This window comes from Physeter macrocephalus, chromosome 11 (genome assembly GCF_002837175.3).
Source record: "Physeter macrocephalus isolate SW-GA chromosome 11, ASM283717v5, whole genome shotgun sequence".
In the NCBI taxonomy this organism is placed as follows: Eukaryota; Metazoa; Chordata; class Mammalia; order Artiodactyla; family Physeteridae; genus Physeter; species Physeter macrocephalus.
This window is the reverse complement of record NC_041224.1, coordinates 3,924,983-3,942,211: the sequence shown is the minus strand read 5'-3', so window position 1 is coordinate 3,942,211 and position 17,229 is coordinate 3,924,983. Positions and strand designations below refer to the sequence as shown.

The 17,229-nt window shown below is 42.2% G+C and overlaps 2 protein-coding genes across 17 annotated transcripts in view; one reads left to right on the top strand and one right to left on the bottom strand.

Annotated features, from left to right (window-relative positions):
* Positions 1 to 17,229, top strand: part of PGM3 (phosphoglucomutase 3) — a 26,950-nt gene extending 9,721 nt beyond the window's left edge. For 2 of the 9 annotated variants that reach the window (XM_007116764.4, XM_007116763.4), the window contains exons 5-14: positions 2,920 to 3,053; positions 3,973 to 4,168; positions 5,610 to 5,767; positions 7,351 to 7,434; positions 9,411 to 9,509; positions 11,278 to 11,394; positions 12,330 to 12,452; positions 13,324 to 13,497; positions 14,528 to 14,609; positions 15,107 to 15,612. In XM_007116764.4, the coding sequence (XP_007116826.1) occupies positions 2,920 to 3,053; positions 3,973 to 4,168; positions 5,610 to 5,767; positions 7,351 to 7,434; positions 9,411 to 9,509; positions 11,278 to 11,394; positions 12,330 to 12,452; positions 13,324 to 13,497; positions 14,528 to 14,609; positions 15,107 to 15,153 (1,214 nt within the window). In that variant the 3' untranslated portion in view covers positions 15,154 to 15,612. Of the gene's footprint in view, positions 1 to 2,919; positions 3,054 to 3,972; positions 4,169 to 5,609; positions 5,768 to 7,350; positions 7,435 to 9,410; positions 9,510 to 11,277; positions 11,395 to 12,329; positions 12,453 to 13,323; positions 13,498 to 14,527; positions 14,985 to 15,106; positions 15,613 to 17,213 lie in introns of those variants that run through there. The other 7 variants (XM_007116765.3, XM_007116766.2, XR_008618458.1 and 4 more) reach the window with 6 other exon arrangements.
* Positions 15,433 to 17,229, bottom strand: part of DOP1A (DOP1 leucine zipper like protein A) — a 119,308-nt gene continuing 117,511 nt past the window's right edge. For 7 of the 8 annotated variants that reach the window (XM_028496191.2, XM_028496185.2, XM_028496187.2 and 4 more), the window contains one exon: positions 15,433 to 16,062. In XM_028496191.2, coding sequence (XP_028351992.1) covers positions 15,757 to 16,062 — 306 coding nt within the window. In that variant the 3' untranslated portion in view covers positions 15,433 to 15,756. The remainder of the gene's footprint in view (positions 16,063 to 17,229) is intronic. The other variant, XR_003682068.2, reaches the window with a different exon arrangement.

Below are 17,229 nucleotides of genomic sequence, written 5' to 3'. Positions count from 1 at the left end.
GGCGGGAGGGAGAGAGGGAGGGGGAAGAGAGGGGGGACTGTGCAGTAGTTCGTGCAAGACTGATGGTAGTGAGAGAAATGGAAAAAGGTGGAATTAGTAATGAATTCAAAGGATTTTGTGATATGTGGTGAGGCTAGAGCTGTGAAGAATGGCTTCTAGCTTTCTGGGTTGTTCCGTGGAATAGATGGTGATGCTTTTTACTGAGTAACTGTCTATAATAGTCATTTAGTAAATGTTTATTTGGTAATGTTGATATCGGTCACAAAGTCCTTTTGTTTCATCCTTCAGTATGTGTCTTTGGAATATGGTTTTTCTCTCCTTACACACTTCCATTAAGCTAGTCTAAGCTCTTACTTACTTTTTTTGAGCTTTTCCACCTCCTCTCACCTAATCCTTATACCAGAGCCAAAGTTGCCTTCACAAAATACCGTTTCTGTTACATTACTGCAGGGCTCAAGAACTTAAAGTGACTTTTTGCTTCCAGTGCAACTCTTGTGCTTGACTTTGAAGACCATTGAGGGATTTCGTCACGGAATATTTTTTGGATCCTGGTCCACTTTTGCTGTTTCTCTTGCTTCTTGCTTATGGTGCCTTTCTTGTGTGTTTAGCTATTTTTGACTGTAAGCTGTTTTCCGGGAAAATTATTTGTGGGACATTTTTGAGGTTTATGATAAAGGTGTATTTACCTGGCTGAGTTTAGTGTTTGCTTCTGCTGGGGCCTGGGGCTACTACCTGGCCGATGGGTGACGAGGTTCTTTGATGCCAGGGCTCTTCTGGATCCCGTGTTTACGTGAATTTGAACTGGGTGTCCGTGGGAGGCCTGTGCTTGTGGTGACAGCTCTTCAGGGTGGGCTTCCCCCTCTGCTCTGCTCCGTACCAAGATAGCTTTCCGGGGAGTAGGCTCTGGGGGCTGATTGACTTCTAACCCACTCTTGCACTGAAGAGTAGTCCTTTGTTTTTTTTCTTTTTAATTTTTATTTTATAGTGGAGTATAGTTGATTTACAATGTTGTGTTAGTTTCAGGTATGCAGCAAAGTTATTCAGTTACACGTATACATATATCCATTCTTTTTCAGATTCTTTTCCCACGTAGGTTATTACAGAATATTGAGTAGAGTTCCCTTTGCTATACAGTAGGTCTTTTTTGATTATCTGCTTTATATATAGTATTGAATAGTATGTGTATGTTAATCCCAAACTCCTAATTTACCCCTCCCTGCCACGTTTCCCCTTTGGTAACCATAAGTTTGTTTTCTAAGTTTGTGAGTCTATTCTGTTTTGTAAATAAGTTCATTTGTTGTTTTTTTTGTTTGTTTTAGATTCCACATGTAAGTGGAATCTAAAACAAATCTAAAATATATGATATTTGTTTTTCTCTGTCTGACTTAATCATTTAGTATGATAATCTCCAGGTCCATCCACTTTGCTGCAAATGGCATTGTTTCATTCTTTTTTATGGCCGAGTAGTATTCCATTGTCTTTATGTGCCACTTCTTTATCCATTCCTCTGCTGATGGTCATTTAGGTTGCTTCCATGACCTGGCTGTTGTAAATAGTGCTGCAGTGAACATTGGGGTGCTTGTATCTTTTTGAATTATGGTTTGAAGAATAGTCCTTTGGGGCTTCAGCCTCATGAGAGCCTGTTCCCCCAGTTGCACATCTTAGACCAGCATGGACCGTTTGCACTGAGAACCACTGCTCAGCTTCTTATTTAGAGGGATGTCCTCAGAGCAAAGCTGGTTTCCCTTAGCTCACATCCTGGAGTTCTCTCTTCATGTAAATTTTGGCCTAATTCCTTTGTAATGTTGGTAATTCTTTTCGAAAAGAGATTTTTCTCTTATTCAGCCTTTTTGGTTGTTTTCGGGAGGAGGGTTCATCTGAATTACATAGTTTGTAATGTTACTGGAAATAGAACTGAGTTATTACTTTTCTACGTTGCTCTATTTTTACACTGCTACCCGTCTATACTAAATGATTGGTTTTTGCTATCAGTAGTAGTTCGTATTTTTTTTAGAACCAAGTGTGTGTCCAATGTGTGCCTTTTCCACCACCAATTAATTCTGACACTGTCTACCTGGAATTAGGGTCACATCCCACAGGTTGAAGGCTCAGTGCCACAAGCCTTGCCCCTCGCCGCTTCAGATGCCAGTCACCGGGCTTCTTTTTCAATTAATTAATTAATTTATTTATTTATCACCTGGGCTTCTGACAGCCCTCTCCTTGGGGTCGATTAATTTGCTTAGCTAGGCTCATAGAACTCAGGGAGGAAATATTTTGCTTACTAGATTACAAGTTTATTATAAAGGGTATAACCCAGGAACAGCCAGATGGTAGAGGTTTATATGGGAAGGGGCGGGGAGTGTCCGTGCTCTCTGGGCAGGCCCCTCTCCCCAGTCTCCACTTGCTCACCAAACCTGGAAGCCCATCCCTCGGGGTTTTTGTGGAGGCCTCGTTGTACAGGCATCATTGACTAGATCGCTGGCCGCTGGTGTTTGAACTCGTCTCTTGCCGCTCCCTCCTGCCCTCCCTGGAGTTAGGGAGGGGACGGGAGGACTGAAGGTTCCAGTTCCCTAATCCTGTGGTTGGTTCCCTGGCAGCCAGCCCCCATCCTGAAGTTCTAAGGGCTGTCCAAAAGTCACCTCATTAACATAACAAGAGGGTTTAGCGGCGGTGCCAGAAATGGGGACAGAGACCAAATGTGTGTTTCGTATTATGCATCATGATATGACAGTGTGACATGTAGTTATAATGATTTCAGTGGATGTTTATGCATATTTCTGGATAGTTTTCAAAGTTAGTGTTTCTTGTATTTTCTGAGATGTCTTTTTTTTGTCACCCTGAATTTCACACGGTATGAGTCCTAAACTTTTCTTCTTCCTTAAGGAATGTGGTAAATTGCTTTTTGTATTTCTGTGACAGATTATGGCTTGTTGACGACGCCCCAACTGCACTACATGGTGTACTGTCGAAACACCAGTGGCCGGTATGGAAAGGCAACCATCGAAGGTTACTACCAGAAACTCTCTACAGCCTTTGTGGAACTTACCAAACAGGTGAAAATCTCTTGAATGTGGTTAGAGTTTAAGCAGATGACCAAAATAACATCAGTTGAACAATTTATTTTAATTAGATATTTGTTGCCCCTCCTCCTCTTCCGAAAATGTGGCATGTCTCCTTTTTCTTTTTAGGGCTCTGCAAGGTCTGGGCCTTGTATCCTGCTAACCGTTTGTTGGCATTTACTCGGCAAGGCATGTAATACGTTCTGAGCTCACCGGGGGAGAAGAGTGGTGTACTTGCGGTTATCATTGTGTTCATTCAGAGGAATTTGGTCTTTAGAGTTACTGTAGGCGCTGTTGGCGTCATACTTGAGGCACCTACTGTTGAGAAAGCCTTTCTTCGAGGTGAATTAACTTCCTAAAGCTGAACGAGATTTGAGGGGTGTAATTCATCTGATTGGCAAATACCGAGTGTATGTCATTGTCAGGCGTAGTTAACCAAAACCAAGCCTTTGCTCTCATAGAACTTACATTCTGGGGTGAGGATGGGTAGGAGAGGAGACTGGCAGGAGAAAGCCACACATGCCCGGTGGTGTGATATGCTCTGAAGAGAGTGACGGACGTTATGACTGCTCATCCATCCGTGTACTCATGCCCCTGTTTGAATGCCTGCCGTGGAACACAGGCTCTAAGATTGTAAGAGACCTTGCTTAATGGAGGCTAAATTCTAACAAAGCTTCATTTCCATCATTTATTCAGTCAGTGAAACTGTTCCAGCGTCTGTGTCCGAAAAAAGGTGTTTTAACGTTTTACTTTGGTGTTTTACAATTTTCATCTGAATGTGTGTGCCCTTTTGTTTCCTGGGTTAAAACAGACGAGTTAACTGAAGTAATGGAAGATGTCTATGTATACTTATACAGGCCACGCTTCAATTTTACAACTTGACGTTTTCTTGCGTGTGTCTTTTCCTTTTCAGGCCTTCTGCAGTGGAGACGACCAAAGAACACTTAAGGTGGACTGTGCGAACGGCATAGGGGCCCTGAAGCTGAGAGAAATGAAACACTACTTCTCCCAGGGGCTGTCAGTCCAGCTGTTTAACGATGGGACCGAAGGGAAGCTCAATCATTTGTGTGGGGCCGACTTTGTGAAGAGTCATCAGAAGCCTCCACAGGGTATGTGAAAGGTGTTGTCCGCGCTCTCCCTGAAAGCAGTCTCACAATCGGAGCTGGCCAGGCGAGGAAGAGCGGTGCAGCTGGTCCCGGCCCTGCCGCCGTCAGACGTCCGGACGGGCCTCCTCCCGCGCCTCGCTGCCGCACGGAGCACAGGCTGCCCCCTGCCGGAAAGTCACAGAACTCCGCGCAGGGCGCAGGACGTCTGCTGGAGAGAGCAGAGGCAACGCGGGGCCCTGGAGCGGTGGCCTCAGGCCGTAGCAGGCGTCAGGACCGTCTGGAGGGCTGGTCCGCACCCAGAGTCCTGGGCTCTGTCCCCGGCTTTCAGTCTCTGTAGGTCTGGGGTGCGCCTGTCCGTCCGCTGCTCTCATGGCAAAGGAACAGCCACGTTGTCTAAAATCTGATGTGACACAGCTGTTGAGGTTTCAGTAACTTTACACCAGTCACACAAGCCGTTGGTCTCACAGGCTATAATCCTTTGCTCTTGGTGACCAGTGTTTCTTCTCACTGATGGTGTTAACAAATAGAAACCCCCCTTTTCAGGATTCAAGCACACGCCTCATCCACTGCCGATTATGTTGCATATGAGAAGGGACGTTGTGGTACTAGGGAAATTGCATTCAGTCAATACCTGCAGCTTCCAAAACACCATGTGCCAATCTGTATTGCCAAACCTCTGGCTTGTAAAATGGAATTTTATTTTAGTGTCATGTCGGGTTTCAGCTTAGATAGATTCTGAGTGCTCTGTTTTCACTTAGCTGTGAAAGAATTTGCCCTGTGAACAGTAAACCTGTGTACTATTTAAAGCTTAAGACATTGGTTTTTGTTTGGAAGGATAATTATTTTTATGTTGCTCTCTTTCCATTTAAATGAATCCTCTTCCCTTGATTTTGAAGCTGTTATCCCTATTCAGGTACAAAAACAATTACATATGTTTTATGGAGCGCTTCAGACAGGAGAAATGATCAGGATTCTCAATGACAAAACACTCCAATTATTTGTATTTGATTATACCCTCTGCTTGATCATGTAAGGATAGTAATGTTTCTTTATCTGAAGTTATGAAGACATTTATTCCTTTCAACTGGGCTTCAGTTTACAAATTGGGAGAAACTTTGTTCAACTGACATTTGATTTTTGTAAATCTTGAGGACAGGCTCTGTTTGCCTAGCCCGTGTTTAATTTTGCTTAAGCCCCGGAAGGATAATTTTAAACACCTCTTGAAAAGTCATAAAGTCATAATGGACATGCTTCCATGCAACACAGGAGGTCACTTATGATCAATACCTAACCGAGAGGATTTTCCCTTGTAACTGGTGTGAGAGAAAAACCGAAAACGTTTTACACGGAGTTTGATCCCCCTGTCTTAGACTGAAGAAATGTGAATTATTTTGAATTATTCAGTTAATTTGAATTATTCATTTTGAATTATTCTGTGTGGCAGGAATTGAAATGAAGTCCAATGAAAGATGCTGTTCCTTTGACGGAGATGCAGACAGAATAATTTACTACTACCATGATGCAGATGGTCAGTTCCATCTTGTGGACGGAGACAAGATAGCAGCACTCATTAGCGGTTTCCTTAAGGAACCCCTGTTGGAGGTACGGTGTGGGGACGGACTGCCCTTTCAAGCAAGACCCACCGGGGAGATTGTTCCGTATCAGGCAGTCATTCGAATGTCTGAGGCATGATCATGGGAAGTGGCCAGAAAACACACAGAGAAGTGGTCATTCCAGTCATTTCAACACTGGGGCTCTGGTGTAGAACCTGAAGAGAGGAGTCTCCTTTTTTTAAAAAAAAAATTATTTTATTTATTTATTTTGGCTGCGTTGGGTCTTCGTTGCTGCACGTGGGCTTTCTCTAGTTGCGGTGAGCGGGGGCTCCTCTTTGTTGCGGTGTGCGGGCTTCTCATTGTGGTGGCTTCTCTTGTTGCTTGCAGGGCACAGGCTCTAGGCGTGCGGGCTTCAGTAGTTGTGGCACACGGACTCAGTAGTTGTGGCTCGCGGGCTCTAGAGCACAGGCTCAGTAGTTGTGGTGCACGGGCTTAGTTGCTCCGCGGCATGTGGGATCCTCCCGGACCGGGGCACAAACCCGTGTCCCCTGCATCGGCAGGCGGACTCTCAACCACTGCGCCACCAGGGAAGCCCAGTCTTTTCTTTTTTATACTGGCAAAAAGTTTCATGATTTGCAGCTTTACGAAGTTTTGGTTTCTTCATAACTGATATTTTAATGAGGGTTCCACGAACATCATTCCCCAGAGCCTCAAGTGTAAATAGAAAATCTCCTCCTCTGAGGGATTTATTTACTCTGATTATGATAAGCTTAGTAACGTGAGATTTATTTTGTTATGCTCTTTTGGAAATCTCAGGTTAGCTGTAAGTATAAAATGTAATGATAATTATCACAATCGGGAAAATGTGTACTTTAGGAATTCAGTGTATACTTTTATTAAGAACGAAAGAGAAAGAGATCAAGAAACCACAGGTTTCTTTGAAAAGGATTCCTTAGCAAACAAGATGTCCTTCATAGGCGAATAAACTGTGGTCCATCCAGACAATGGAATATTATTCAGCAGTGAAGGAAAAAAGAAAAAAAAAAGATGTATCAAGCCATGAAAAGACGTGGAGGAAATTTGAACGCATGTTACTAAGTGAAGGAAGCCGATCTGAGAAGGCTGTGTGTTTTAGTATGAGTCCAACTATATGATATTCTGCAAACAAATCCCACAAAGGCCGTGGAGACAGTTAAAAGATCCGTGGTTGCAAGGGGCCGGTGGGGGGAATGGGTGCTGCGGGATGGACAGGTGGAACACGAGGGTTTTTAGGGCTGAAAATACTCTATGTGACCCTGTAAAGGTGGAAACGTGTCCTTATACATGTGTCCAGGTCCGCAGATGATACCACTCTAAGGGTGAGTCCTAATACACACCATGGAGTAATATAAACGAAATCAGGTGATTTTTTAAAAAAGGATTCCTTGTACAATTGCTTTAAATAATGCTCAAAAGTATTTTAGCTTTTTTTCTGGCATACATGTAAATTTTTGGTGAGTTGTTTATTGCATAAAACTAAGGCACAGCTGAACTGGCTGATAATTTTGTCATCCTTTAGAACTCTGATTATAGGTTTGCTTTTGTAGGGTCTTTACTTTTGATGGCAAGGTAACTGTCCTTGTTTTTGTCTAGATTGGAGACAGTTTGAGTCTTGGTGTCGTACAAACTGCATATGCCAATGGAAGTTCAACACGGTACCTGGAAGAAGTTATGAAGGTATTGAAACATTTCCATTTTCTGGTAGCTTCCTCATCATTATCTTCTATTGTAAGATGCTTCTGTGAGGAAAATAATGCCCTCACAAAAATAAATAGGTTGAAGTGCACGAAGCTGAGCTGTTGTCTACTTAAGGATAAATAGAAATCAAAAATAAGAAAAAGTTAAATTGTCCCTAATGCAAAAAGGGAAAGAGACTTTCCTCCCTCCTTTTTCTGAGAGTATTTCTTTTAGAAAACTTACAATTTTTTTCCCCTGTCCTTCTGAAATTAATATCAACCTTTGTAGGTGAAATAGGCCAGTTTTACAGTTCAGAAGTGTTTTCCATAAGGGCCTGGAGTCACCTCTTTGAAATATAAACGTCAAGGAAGATAGCATCCCATGTCTCAGCCTCCTGAGAGTTTCACCTAGTTACCACTTAGAGCCAGACACCTATCTCCTTGACAGAGAGATATGATGAGAAGTTGTACTATTCCTTTGCAGAAGGGCAGTTAGCTAACACCAGTGGCCACTCCACTTATCAGGTAGATTTAGGACAAACTCTGTGTGACAAAAGGTACTGTGACGTCTTCCTAAGAAGTAGGCTTATTCAATTGATATATCGCCACGGGGTTTTGTACCATGCTACCCGCTTTAAGAGTTAGAGGCTGCAGGGCCCAAATTGGGTCTTTTTGCCTTTATTCTTTTTTTCCCTGGCTAGTGTAATATTTTCCAGCATTTGTGTATCCATTTTCAAATGTCTGCATTTTAGTAGTTTCTGTGGCCATTCTGTTCTTGTTAAAGCAGGAGTGACAAAGTCAGATTCCTTTAGGATCTGGATAGGGGAAGTGGACGAAGCCAGCAGGCGGGCAAGGCCTAGGAAGGTGTGCCCAGGCCAGCTGCTGCCCCCTCTGGGCAGAGTCTTCAGGAGAAGCTGAAAATCTGAATTGTTGTGTGAATTTCCTGCCTTTTAAGTCTTGGCAGCTGATTCAGAATTTAAAGGAAATAATAGTGGGTAGGCCAAATAAAACACATCTGGAGGCTGCTTGTTTGTGCCCTGATTTCAATATATGGTCACAGTAAACCTACTCAAGGGACTCCATCTGGGGCCCGGCTGCCTGCCTTTCATAGGGATTCTCAGTGTTGGGGTTATTTTAGTATTTTCTTAATTTCTGTCTCAAAAAATTCTTATAGTAAAATGCCCTGTTGAAGAAACACCAGTGGCTATTCCTTCTCAACACGTTCTCTTATGGATTAAATATTTTCAGCCCTAGCCATTCCTGAGGTCCCCTAAATCCAATTAAAGGCCAGGATTATTTGAGCTTGCTCTCTTTTGCGGTTTTGCTGCCTTCTTTCCTTAGCCATGCTTGTCTCGCAGATCCATCCAAGACTTTCGCTACCCACTGTTGCTGTTCCAACCACCGTGATTTCTTACTGGGATTAGCCCTAGAAACCACCTAACCTGAGCCGGGGCTTAGCAGACAGTGGCCCGTGGGCGACGTCCAGCTGGCCAGCTGTTTCTAGTGTTATGGAAATACAGCCGTGCTCGTTTGTTTTTGTATGGTCTGCGGCTGCTTTCGCACTACAGTGGCAGAATCGGGCAGCTGTGACAGAGACCACATGGCCTGCAGAGCCTGAAATATTAGTTATCTGGCTCTTTACGGTAAAAGCTGGCAGACCCCAGCTCTAAGCCGTTCTCCACACTGTAGCTAGGCGGAGCTTTCCGAAACAGTTATATCGTGTCACTCCCCGACCTGGGATCTTTCACCCTCTCATGAGGGGCCTCTCGCTCTCTCACCCTGCTTTCTCTCGGCTGTGTGCGCCTGCAGTGCAGCCGCTCCCCGCAGCGACGCTGAACACTTAGGGTTTCAGTTGCTTAGCCGTCTTCCTCACTGGACTAAGCTCCAGAAGCTTCGCTCCCTGGGATGATGGGTGCACAGGGAATATAGCTGCTGACTGAGTGACTGCTGTTGTTTCTTTAAACGTGTGTGTTACAGGTACCTGTCTGTTGTACTAAAACTGGTGTAAAGCATCTGCATCACAAGGCTCAGGAGTTTGACATTGGGGTGTATTTTGAAGCGAACGGGCATGGCACAGTAAGTTCTCGAAAGCAGTGCCGTCTGGCTTTAGCTGGCACTTCTCTTCAGTGATGGAATTCTGTATCTGGGTAGTAATAGGTAATATTCCACTTGGTTGAAATGATTGGGCTGGTGATAGAATAAGATTTAGTTAATATTATGTTCTGTGAAACTGTGGCTCTTTTAGGTTGTGACGATCTTCCTTTGAGTGTGAAGAGATCATACTAATTTGTTCCTATAATATAGTTTCTTCAGAAACATGCAGTTCTTAATTTTCCTACAACCAGATGGTCTATACACCCCATTTAAAATATTTTCCTTCAACTGGCCATACGTGGCAACAGGCAAGTTCAGTAGCTGTGGTGATTGAAAAGTGTTGGAAAGGTTGAGAATTAAGTTACTAGCAACTAGAAATGAGTTTAGTTAGAATTGGCATATAAAGTTTTCTATGGCTCTTAGCAGAGAAGCTGTTTAAAGGTTTGAGATATAATTTGCATATTGTAACATTCACTATTTTAACGTATATTAATAGGTCTTTAGCATATTCATAACGTTCAGAATTTTTCTTTATTAAATGTTTTTTATACCTAGCCTCATTTCATAAATGGATTTGAAGTGGCTAACAGAAAATGTTATCTAGGTCAAATAATTTTCATTAATTCAAAACTGGCTTCTAGAGGCCATGAATATGAGAAGAAAAATGAGTTCCTAGAAAATACAATTAAAATATAACTTCAGTGATCTAATGCAGGGGTTGGTAAATGATTTTGAAGGGCAGATAGATAGATAGATAGTAAATATTTTAGTCTTCACAGGCCATAACGTCTGTCGCATCTGCTCAGATCTCCTGGTGGAGGGCGAATGAATGGAAATGGCCGTGGTTCCACAAAACAAGTGACCAGTGTGCATCTTGGTTTACCAACAAACTTCTTTGTATATCGTCAAGTGGCTGAATGTAGTGTAGCTATTCCTCTTTGGTACTGGGCCTCCGAAGGCACTGAAATCATGCATGGGCAAGGCAATTCAAAATGGCAGGAATCCTGAGCAACATGATGTTTATTATACTAAATAGCCACGGCACTGTTTGCCATCATGTAATATATAAGATGAACCTCTTTTCTACTTCTGCTTAGTTTATGTCCTTAAAAATTTAGGACAAGAAAACTGTACTAATTGCAATGAGTTATATTCTTCAAAGTAAAATGGATACAGATAAGGCTTAAGGGAGCCTGGTTGCCCAGAACTGGTTTAGCTGGCTGAGGGCAACGTCCTAAACTTGCCACGCGCATTCACCTTTGCCAATGTGATATTTTATTTGTAATCTTTATATTTTGATAAGCCAATTTTATAATCCATAAAGGAACTCCCCCCACCCCCCTTGTAATATCTTCTGAGTTCTGATTTGGTCTTTTATACTAATTTCATACATTCTAAGGCTGCCATTTTTCCCTCAGTTTCTCCAGATTCATTGAGAGTTTCAGAAGCAGTTTAGTTGGGATGATCGTACTTAAGACTGGGGCATGGGGCTTCCCTGGTGGCGCAGTGGTTGCGCGTCCGCCTGCCGATGCAGGGGAACCGGGTTCGCGCCCCGGTCCGGGAGGATCCCACATGCCGCGGAGCGGCTGGGCCCGTGAGCCGTGGCCGCTGAGCCTGCGCGTCCAGAGCCTGTGCCCCGCAACGGGAGAGGCCGCAGCAGAGGGAGGCCCGCATACCACAAAAAAAAAAAAAAAAAAAAAGACCGGGGCATGGAGAGTGTTTTCTGATTTTTGTTATGCTCTGATTGTAGGTACTGTTTAGTAAAGCTGCTGAAATGAAGATAAAACAACTAGCAGAAGAATTAGAAGAAGATAAGAAAAGGAAAGCTGCTAAGATGCTTGAAAATGTGATTGACTTGTTTAACCAGGTCAGACCTGAGGGGGTGGTGGACTCTTGGTTACTTGTACGTTATTCGGAAGGTGGGTAGAATAATGTGCTGTATAAAACATCAGAGTGGAGAAGTGGTGGCAGCTTCCTTGCAACAATTCAGATTTATACTGAAATGCAGTGACAATGTTTATGTGCTTCAAATTTTCAAGTAATGAGTAGCTTATAGCTGGAGTCAACAGATTCAGCTACTAAATATATCTAAGCATATGTTTTGAAACCAGCCTTCTCAAGGGAATTCAGGAACAATAGTCCCTGACAAGGCACATATGTGGGTCAGATTACTGGGATTGGAGTGGAGAATATGGCAATGGAAGAGCAAAGTGTAGGTCAGCGGAAAGCAACAGAACTAATATTTGAGGGTCCTGCACATACTGGGCACGTTCCATACCTCCCTGTGTAACCCTTGCAGTAACAGAGGGAGAGGCGTCACTGTAATTCCTGTTTTATAAATGAGGAAACAAAGAAAGACTGACTTAGAGCCGCTCAGTGGCAGACTATGGATCCAACTTTAGGTGTGTCTTACCACCAAAGCTCCTATTTCTCCACTTTACCATGCATGAGGCCTTCCATCATCATGGCATAGTAGCTCAAAAGGCATCTAGTTGTAAGTAAAATTTTGAGTCATACAGTGTTAATGCTGGAACCTTAAGAGTTAGTTAGTTAGTTACACTTTACAGATGAGCAGGAAGATTAAAGACAGGCTCGTTTCAGTATTCTTGGTAGACCTGTTACTACTGCTGTCTTCCATGGATACCTTTTTCCCTTGCTGTGGTTTGTATTTACCCCCCGTCAGTTATCTGCATGGGGGGCGGGGGGCGGGGGTGGAGGGCAGCCAGGACATGGCGATTGGTTTTCTGAGACAGAAGCATTCATGTCCACGCTCTGCTTGTATTCTGCTTCTGCATCTTGCAGGCAACTGGTGATGCTATTTCTGACATGCTGGTGATTGAGGCAATCTTGGCTCTGAAGGGCTTGACCGTACAGCAGTGGGACGCCCTCTATACAGATCTTCCAAACAGACAGCTCAAAGTTAAGGTGTGAGCGAGACTTTAGAATTACTTCTTTTCTGAAAATTAACTAAAACAATTGCATTCTATAAATAGATATTGCATAGAAAAGACTATTTTCTCACATCTTTAAAAATTACAGAATCGCTCTTAACCATTCTATTGTTATTTAGACGTATCTGCTTTCCAATTACAGAATCGCTCTTAACCATTCTATTGTTATTTAGAAGTATCTGCTTTCCAACTTTCCTGTAAATGAGATGTATCACTTAAAAAGATTTTATTATAAAGAATTTAAAAGACATGTGTGTAGAGAGAACGGATTTCAACAAGTGCCCTCCGTGTCCCTAATATTGTTTTGAAGCGAGTCCTGGATAGCCTGTTGCGTCAACTGTAATCATTTCCTCTGCATTATTCTTGGTTTACAGAGTATTTCCAGAGGCTAGATGCTGACAGGTAGAATCTGTGGGCTGAAAGAGAAGAGAATTTTTAAAGGCATTTCAGATAAATTGCTGGTTGACAGATTTATACCAGATTACACATTCACCAACAGAATTTTTGAAAGACAGAGATATGGAAGCCAGAGCTCACAGAAATGGCTGCTGATTGTTCCGATCAGTTTTTTCCGAAGATTCTTATGACCCTCTTTTTTAAAATACCTCAGATTATTTGATTAATGACTAAGTTATACAGTACTTACTGGCCATTATTTTAGTAATAACTGTAATACAGTCCGTGGAATCTCAGTGCTGTACACTTTGTGGTACAGTAAGCTGAAATGTGGGCCTGTTCCTGTTGATACGAAATGGCCATAATCTTTTGCTGGGAATTATGTTGAATGGATCAAGCTTGTGAAAGGGAGTGTGATATGGTAACAAATGAGAAATGCTTGTGCTTAGGTTGCAGACAGGCAAGTTATTAGCACCACAGATGCCGAAAGACAAGCAGTTAAACCTCCAGGACTCCAGGAGGCCATCAATGAGCTGGTGAAGAAGTACAGGCTTTCTCGAGCTTTTGTCCGGCCCTCCGGTACAGAAGACATAGTCCGAGTCTATGCAGAAGCGGACTCGCAGGTAAGCTGGGACAATTCTATTGAAGGAATGTGCAGTGAGAGTCCAACATAGGTGGAGGAGGGGGGAGGCGGAGGTGGAGGGCAGGCGGCAGGAGAGAAAACTATTTTAATGGTGTTGGAATCTCTAACGTGTGAGATTTATGGAGCCTTTTAGGTTCTTGTTTTCATCAGTAGTAGTTACACAGTTGAACAGAATTCCCCCAAATATTTTTCTTTAATTTCTTCTAGATTTCCTGAAAGTATAATATTTCTAACTGCTGCATGAACAACTAATAAATGCTTAGTGTACTGGACCATACTTAGTTTGACACATAGTAAGCGTATGCATCCTGAAGTGGATTATACCTTTTTCCTCCATTTAAAAAACATCCTGTCGCTTTATGAAAATAGCTGGTTGTTTCAAGTCCATTTCTAAATCAACCGGTACCATCATCCATACTGCTTGAAATTCATCTTTGTCTCTGGACTTTCAATTTGTTTTTCAAAATACTTCCTTTAAATGACAGCCTTGCTCTGTGCCTCTGTTTTCTTGATAGGGTCAAAGACTTAAAAGTGTTTGCTCAGCTGAGGCAGTTAGAGTGGGGTGACTAGGTAAATAGCTCTCAGAAGGAGATATTTACCGTTAACTGATACAGTAGCTTTTTTGCAGAAGCTTAGGCCGTCCCAGAATATAGTGAATAAATATCCCTAGTGGATGAGGATGGGGCCTTAAGAGTTACTTCCTCTTTAGGCTGACTGTGGCCGTCTTGCCTTTAAGGACTAGGTTCTGTTGAATTTATTCAGAGCTTTAGCATGATAATCAAATCAGCTTATAAAATTAGTTAACTAGGAACTTACCTGATTTAGAAGAATATGACTTGTTTTCCATTTATTTGAGGGTCTTGTAATTTGTTACTGAAAGATGAAAAAAAGTTCTCATTTAAATATTTGTTAGTGAAACAAAATCAGAAAGCTCCCTCCCCTAAAGTTGCAAGTAACCTGGTAAGGATGCTGTGTCTTTCTCCTCTAATATCCTTTCATGTAATTTGCAGGAAAATGCGGACAGCCTTGCATATGAAGTGAGCTTGGCAGTATTTCAGCTGGCTGGAGGGATTGGAGAAAGACCTCAACCAGGTTTCTGAGGACAGTTTTTATATTTTTTGGAAACTAGATTTTTAAAAACTTTTTACAGGATAATAGTACTGCCATTATTGTGACAGGTTCAAACACATTTATAATCATAAATGTTTAGACTGCACCTTACTGGATTATTTCTAGATCTGGTTATTTTTCTTAAACAAACACTACCAGAATCATTCTTTAGAAATAGGTAAGCCCTCGTACTTGTTAAATTTAGTTTTTTTTTAAAAACTGAAATTTACCTCTAATATCAATCACACTGATGCAAAATACTGGAGCTTAAGTATATGATTCAGTCATTAACTCTATAATATATGCAAGGAAAAATTCATGAAGGCTGCTAGAAAATTAAACTTTATTTATTACCAATTCCTTGTGATGTCTTTTCCGTCGTCGTTACCTCAGTCATTTTGCAGTACTAATAAATATTCACCATTGTTAATACCAATGAGGAGGTTGGAGAAGACTTAACATAACCAATTTTTTCATAGCAGAGTCTCCAGAACAGTTCTTAGATGACTCACCTCTCTTCAGTTAACATCACCGGGAATTCAGAGTTGTGACTGTGGAGGCTGTACACACCTCTACTCCGTACCGAGGTTGAGATGCTCGTGCTACACTTACAAGGATGATGTGTGGCCCAGGCTTCAATTATTCTTTACTCCTCTTAGTGAAGGTATGTGGGAGAAACGAGTTGTAATACATTACCAAGCCTCTGACAGAGAAGTGACAGCTTTCTGATACTAGAATGTGCGTTAATAAGGGACAGGAAAGAAATCCCCAACCAACCAATCTAAATTAAAGCTTGAAACCAATAGAAAAAAATGTGCAGTGTGTATTTGGCAGGTTTAAGATAACTCAGGACAGTAAAACAATGGACCATAATGGACTATTTATGTATATATAGATCTCTCTTAGGCACCATAATCAATATGCGCCCATAATATTTAAGCTTGATTCAGGCCACAGTCAGACATTCGTTCTTATTTACAAATATTTAAATTAAATACAACCTGAAACGTGTTTCGTTACATAAAAAAAAAAAGAAAGAAAAAGAAAAAGAAACTATACAACTCAGAGCAATGCTTGTTTTAAATAATAATTACATTTACATTTAAACTCAATGGAACCACTATGTTGCTCAAGTTTTTATCACCCCTTCCAGAAAATCTTTTTCTACCATCTCTTCTATTTTTTGCCTGGCTTTGCTGGAAAACGGTTGGTGGTTTTCCAGCTGCATGTCCTTGTTGGGGAAGGCGTTTGAGCAGAGGGCGGGGCTCCCTGAGTGTCCTGCGCGTCGGCTGGTGGCCTTGCTGTTGAAGACCTGGCTGAGCACGTGGAAGAAGGGCAGGAGCTGCTCGAGGCTGCGCACCGTGCACACGGTGAGCAGCAAGCGCCCCGGCTCCCAGCCCAGCGCTCTCCCTGAGTTGTCCTCCTCCGGATTTTTCTGCAGAGCAAAAAGGCGGCTGTTACCAAGAGACGATGCAGTATGTGAGACAACTTAGACCATAAACATCAGCAAACAGAGTTAAGAAATGAATACAAAGGATGACATTAAGTCTCCATTCCATTCCAGACTTGCTAAAATGTTTGCTTCTAACTGAGGCCTTCTGGTGCCAATTATTAATTGTACATTGAGGGTCTAACACTGTAGTAATAGTTTCCAACTTCGGTGCACAAGTAAGCTTAGTTATTAGCTGAATTAGTTTTGCACAGGGACTGTCAAACCCAAAAGTTCATGTTGTGCTTTGCATATACTCAAAAAGCTCCCAGATTTCTGGATCCCCACTGATGTATCTGAGGACTCGGTCGAAATGACTGAAGAAGGGACAGAGAGTCTTACACGTTTCACTACTAGGAAGTCAGTCAATTCCCTTGTGGCCAAGCGGCTTAAACTTGCCACAGGACAGCCGCAGAGTCCACGGTGAATCATTACTATCAGCACAGAGGAAAGGAAAGTAACTCCCAGGAGAGACCCTGCCATGCGCTTCTGTGTTGTGCTAAACCACATGGGAGCAAAGCTGGACCTGGAGTCACAATAACGCCAGGGTCGGGGCCCTGGCTCTGCCACTTGCTTACTGTGGGTGTCCTGGGCAAGTACAGAACAGTTCCTCACTTATAAGATGGGGCGATGAAGAGAATGTATGTGAACACTCTTGTCAACCGCATAAACACAACAATTTACGTACTTCAAGTAGCTAGTTTGAGAAGCCAGCTAAACTGTACACACACAGTTGTAGACATCAGTCTATCTAGAGAAAGTTCTGAGAGAACTGAAGATGTCTGAACTGGGGCAGAATCAGAGATACGAAAACACACTGAGTAAAGATAATGAAAACAAACAATGAACTAGATAGAAAAAACTATCAAGTGGGACTTAGGAAGCAGAATTATAGTCTCATATTTGTTAACAAATGGAGTTTGCCTTCTAAGATGAGATGTTGCTGAGAAACTTGCATTGTTTACTTAATATTTTAATATCACTAGTTTCCTAGTGGAGAAAACAGATGCAAAATCCAGCTTATTTTCTTGTGTGTGCTTACAATGTTTGCTTATTTTAAAATAAAATCCTGTTTTAAATCTGTTTTCCTTTCTCAGAAGTCTACAGGAGCAA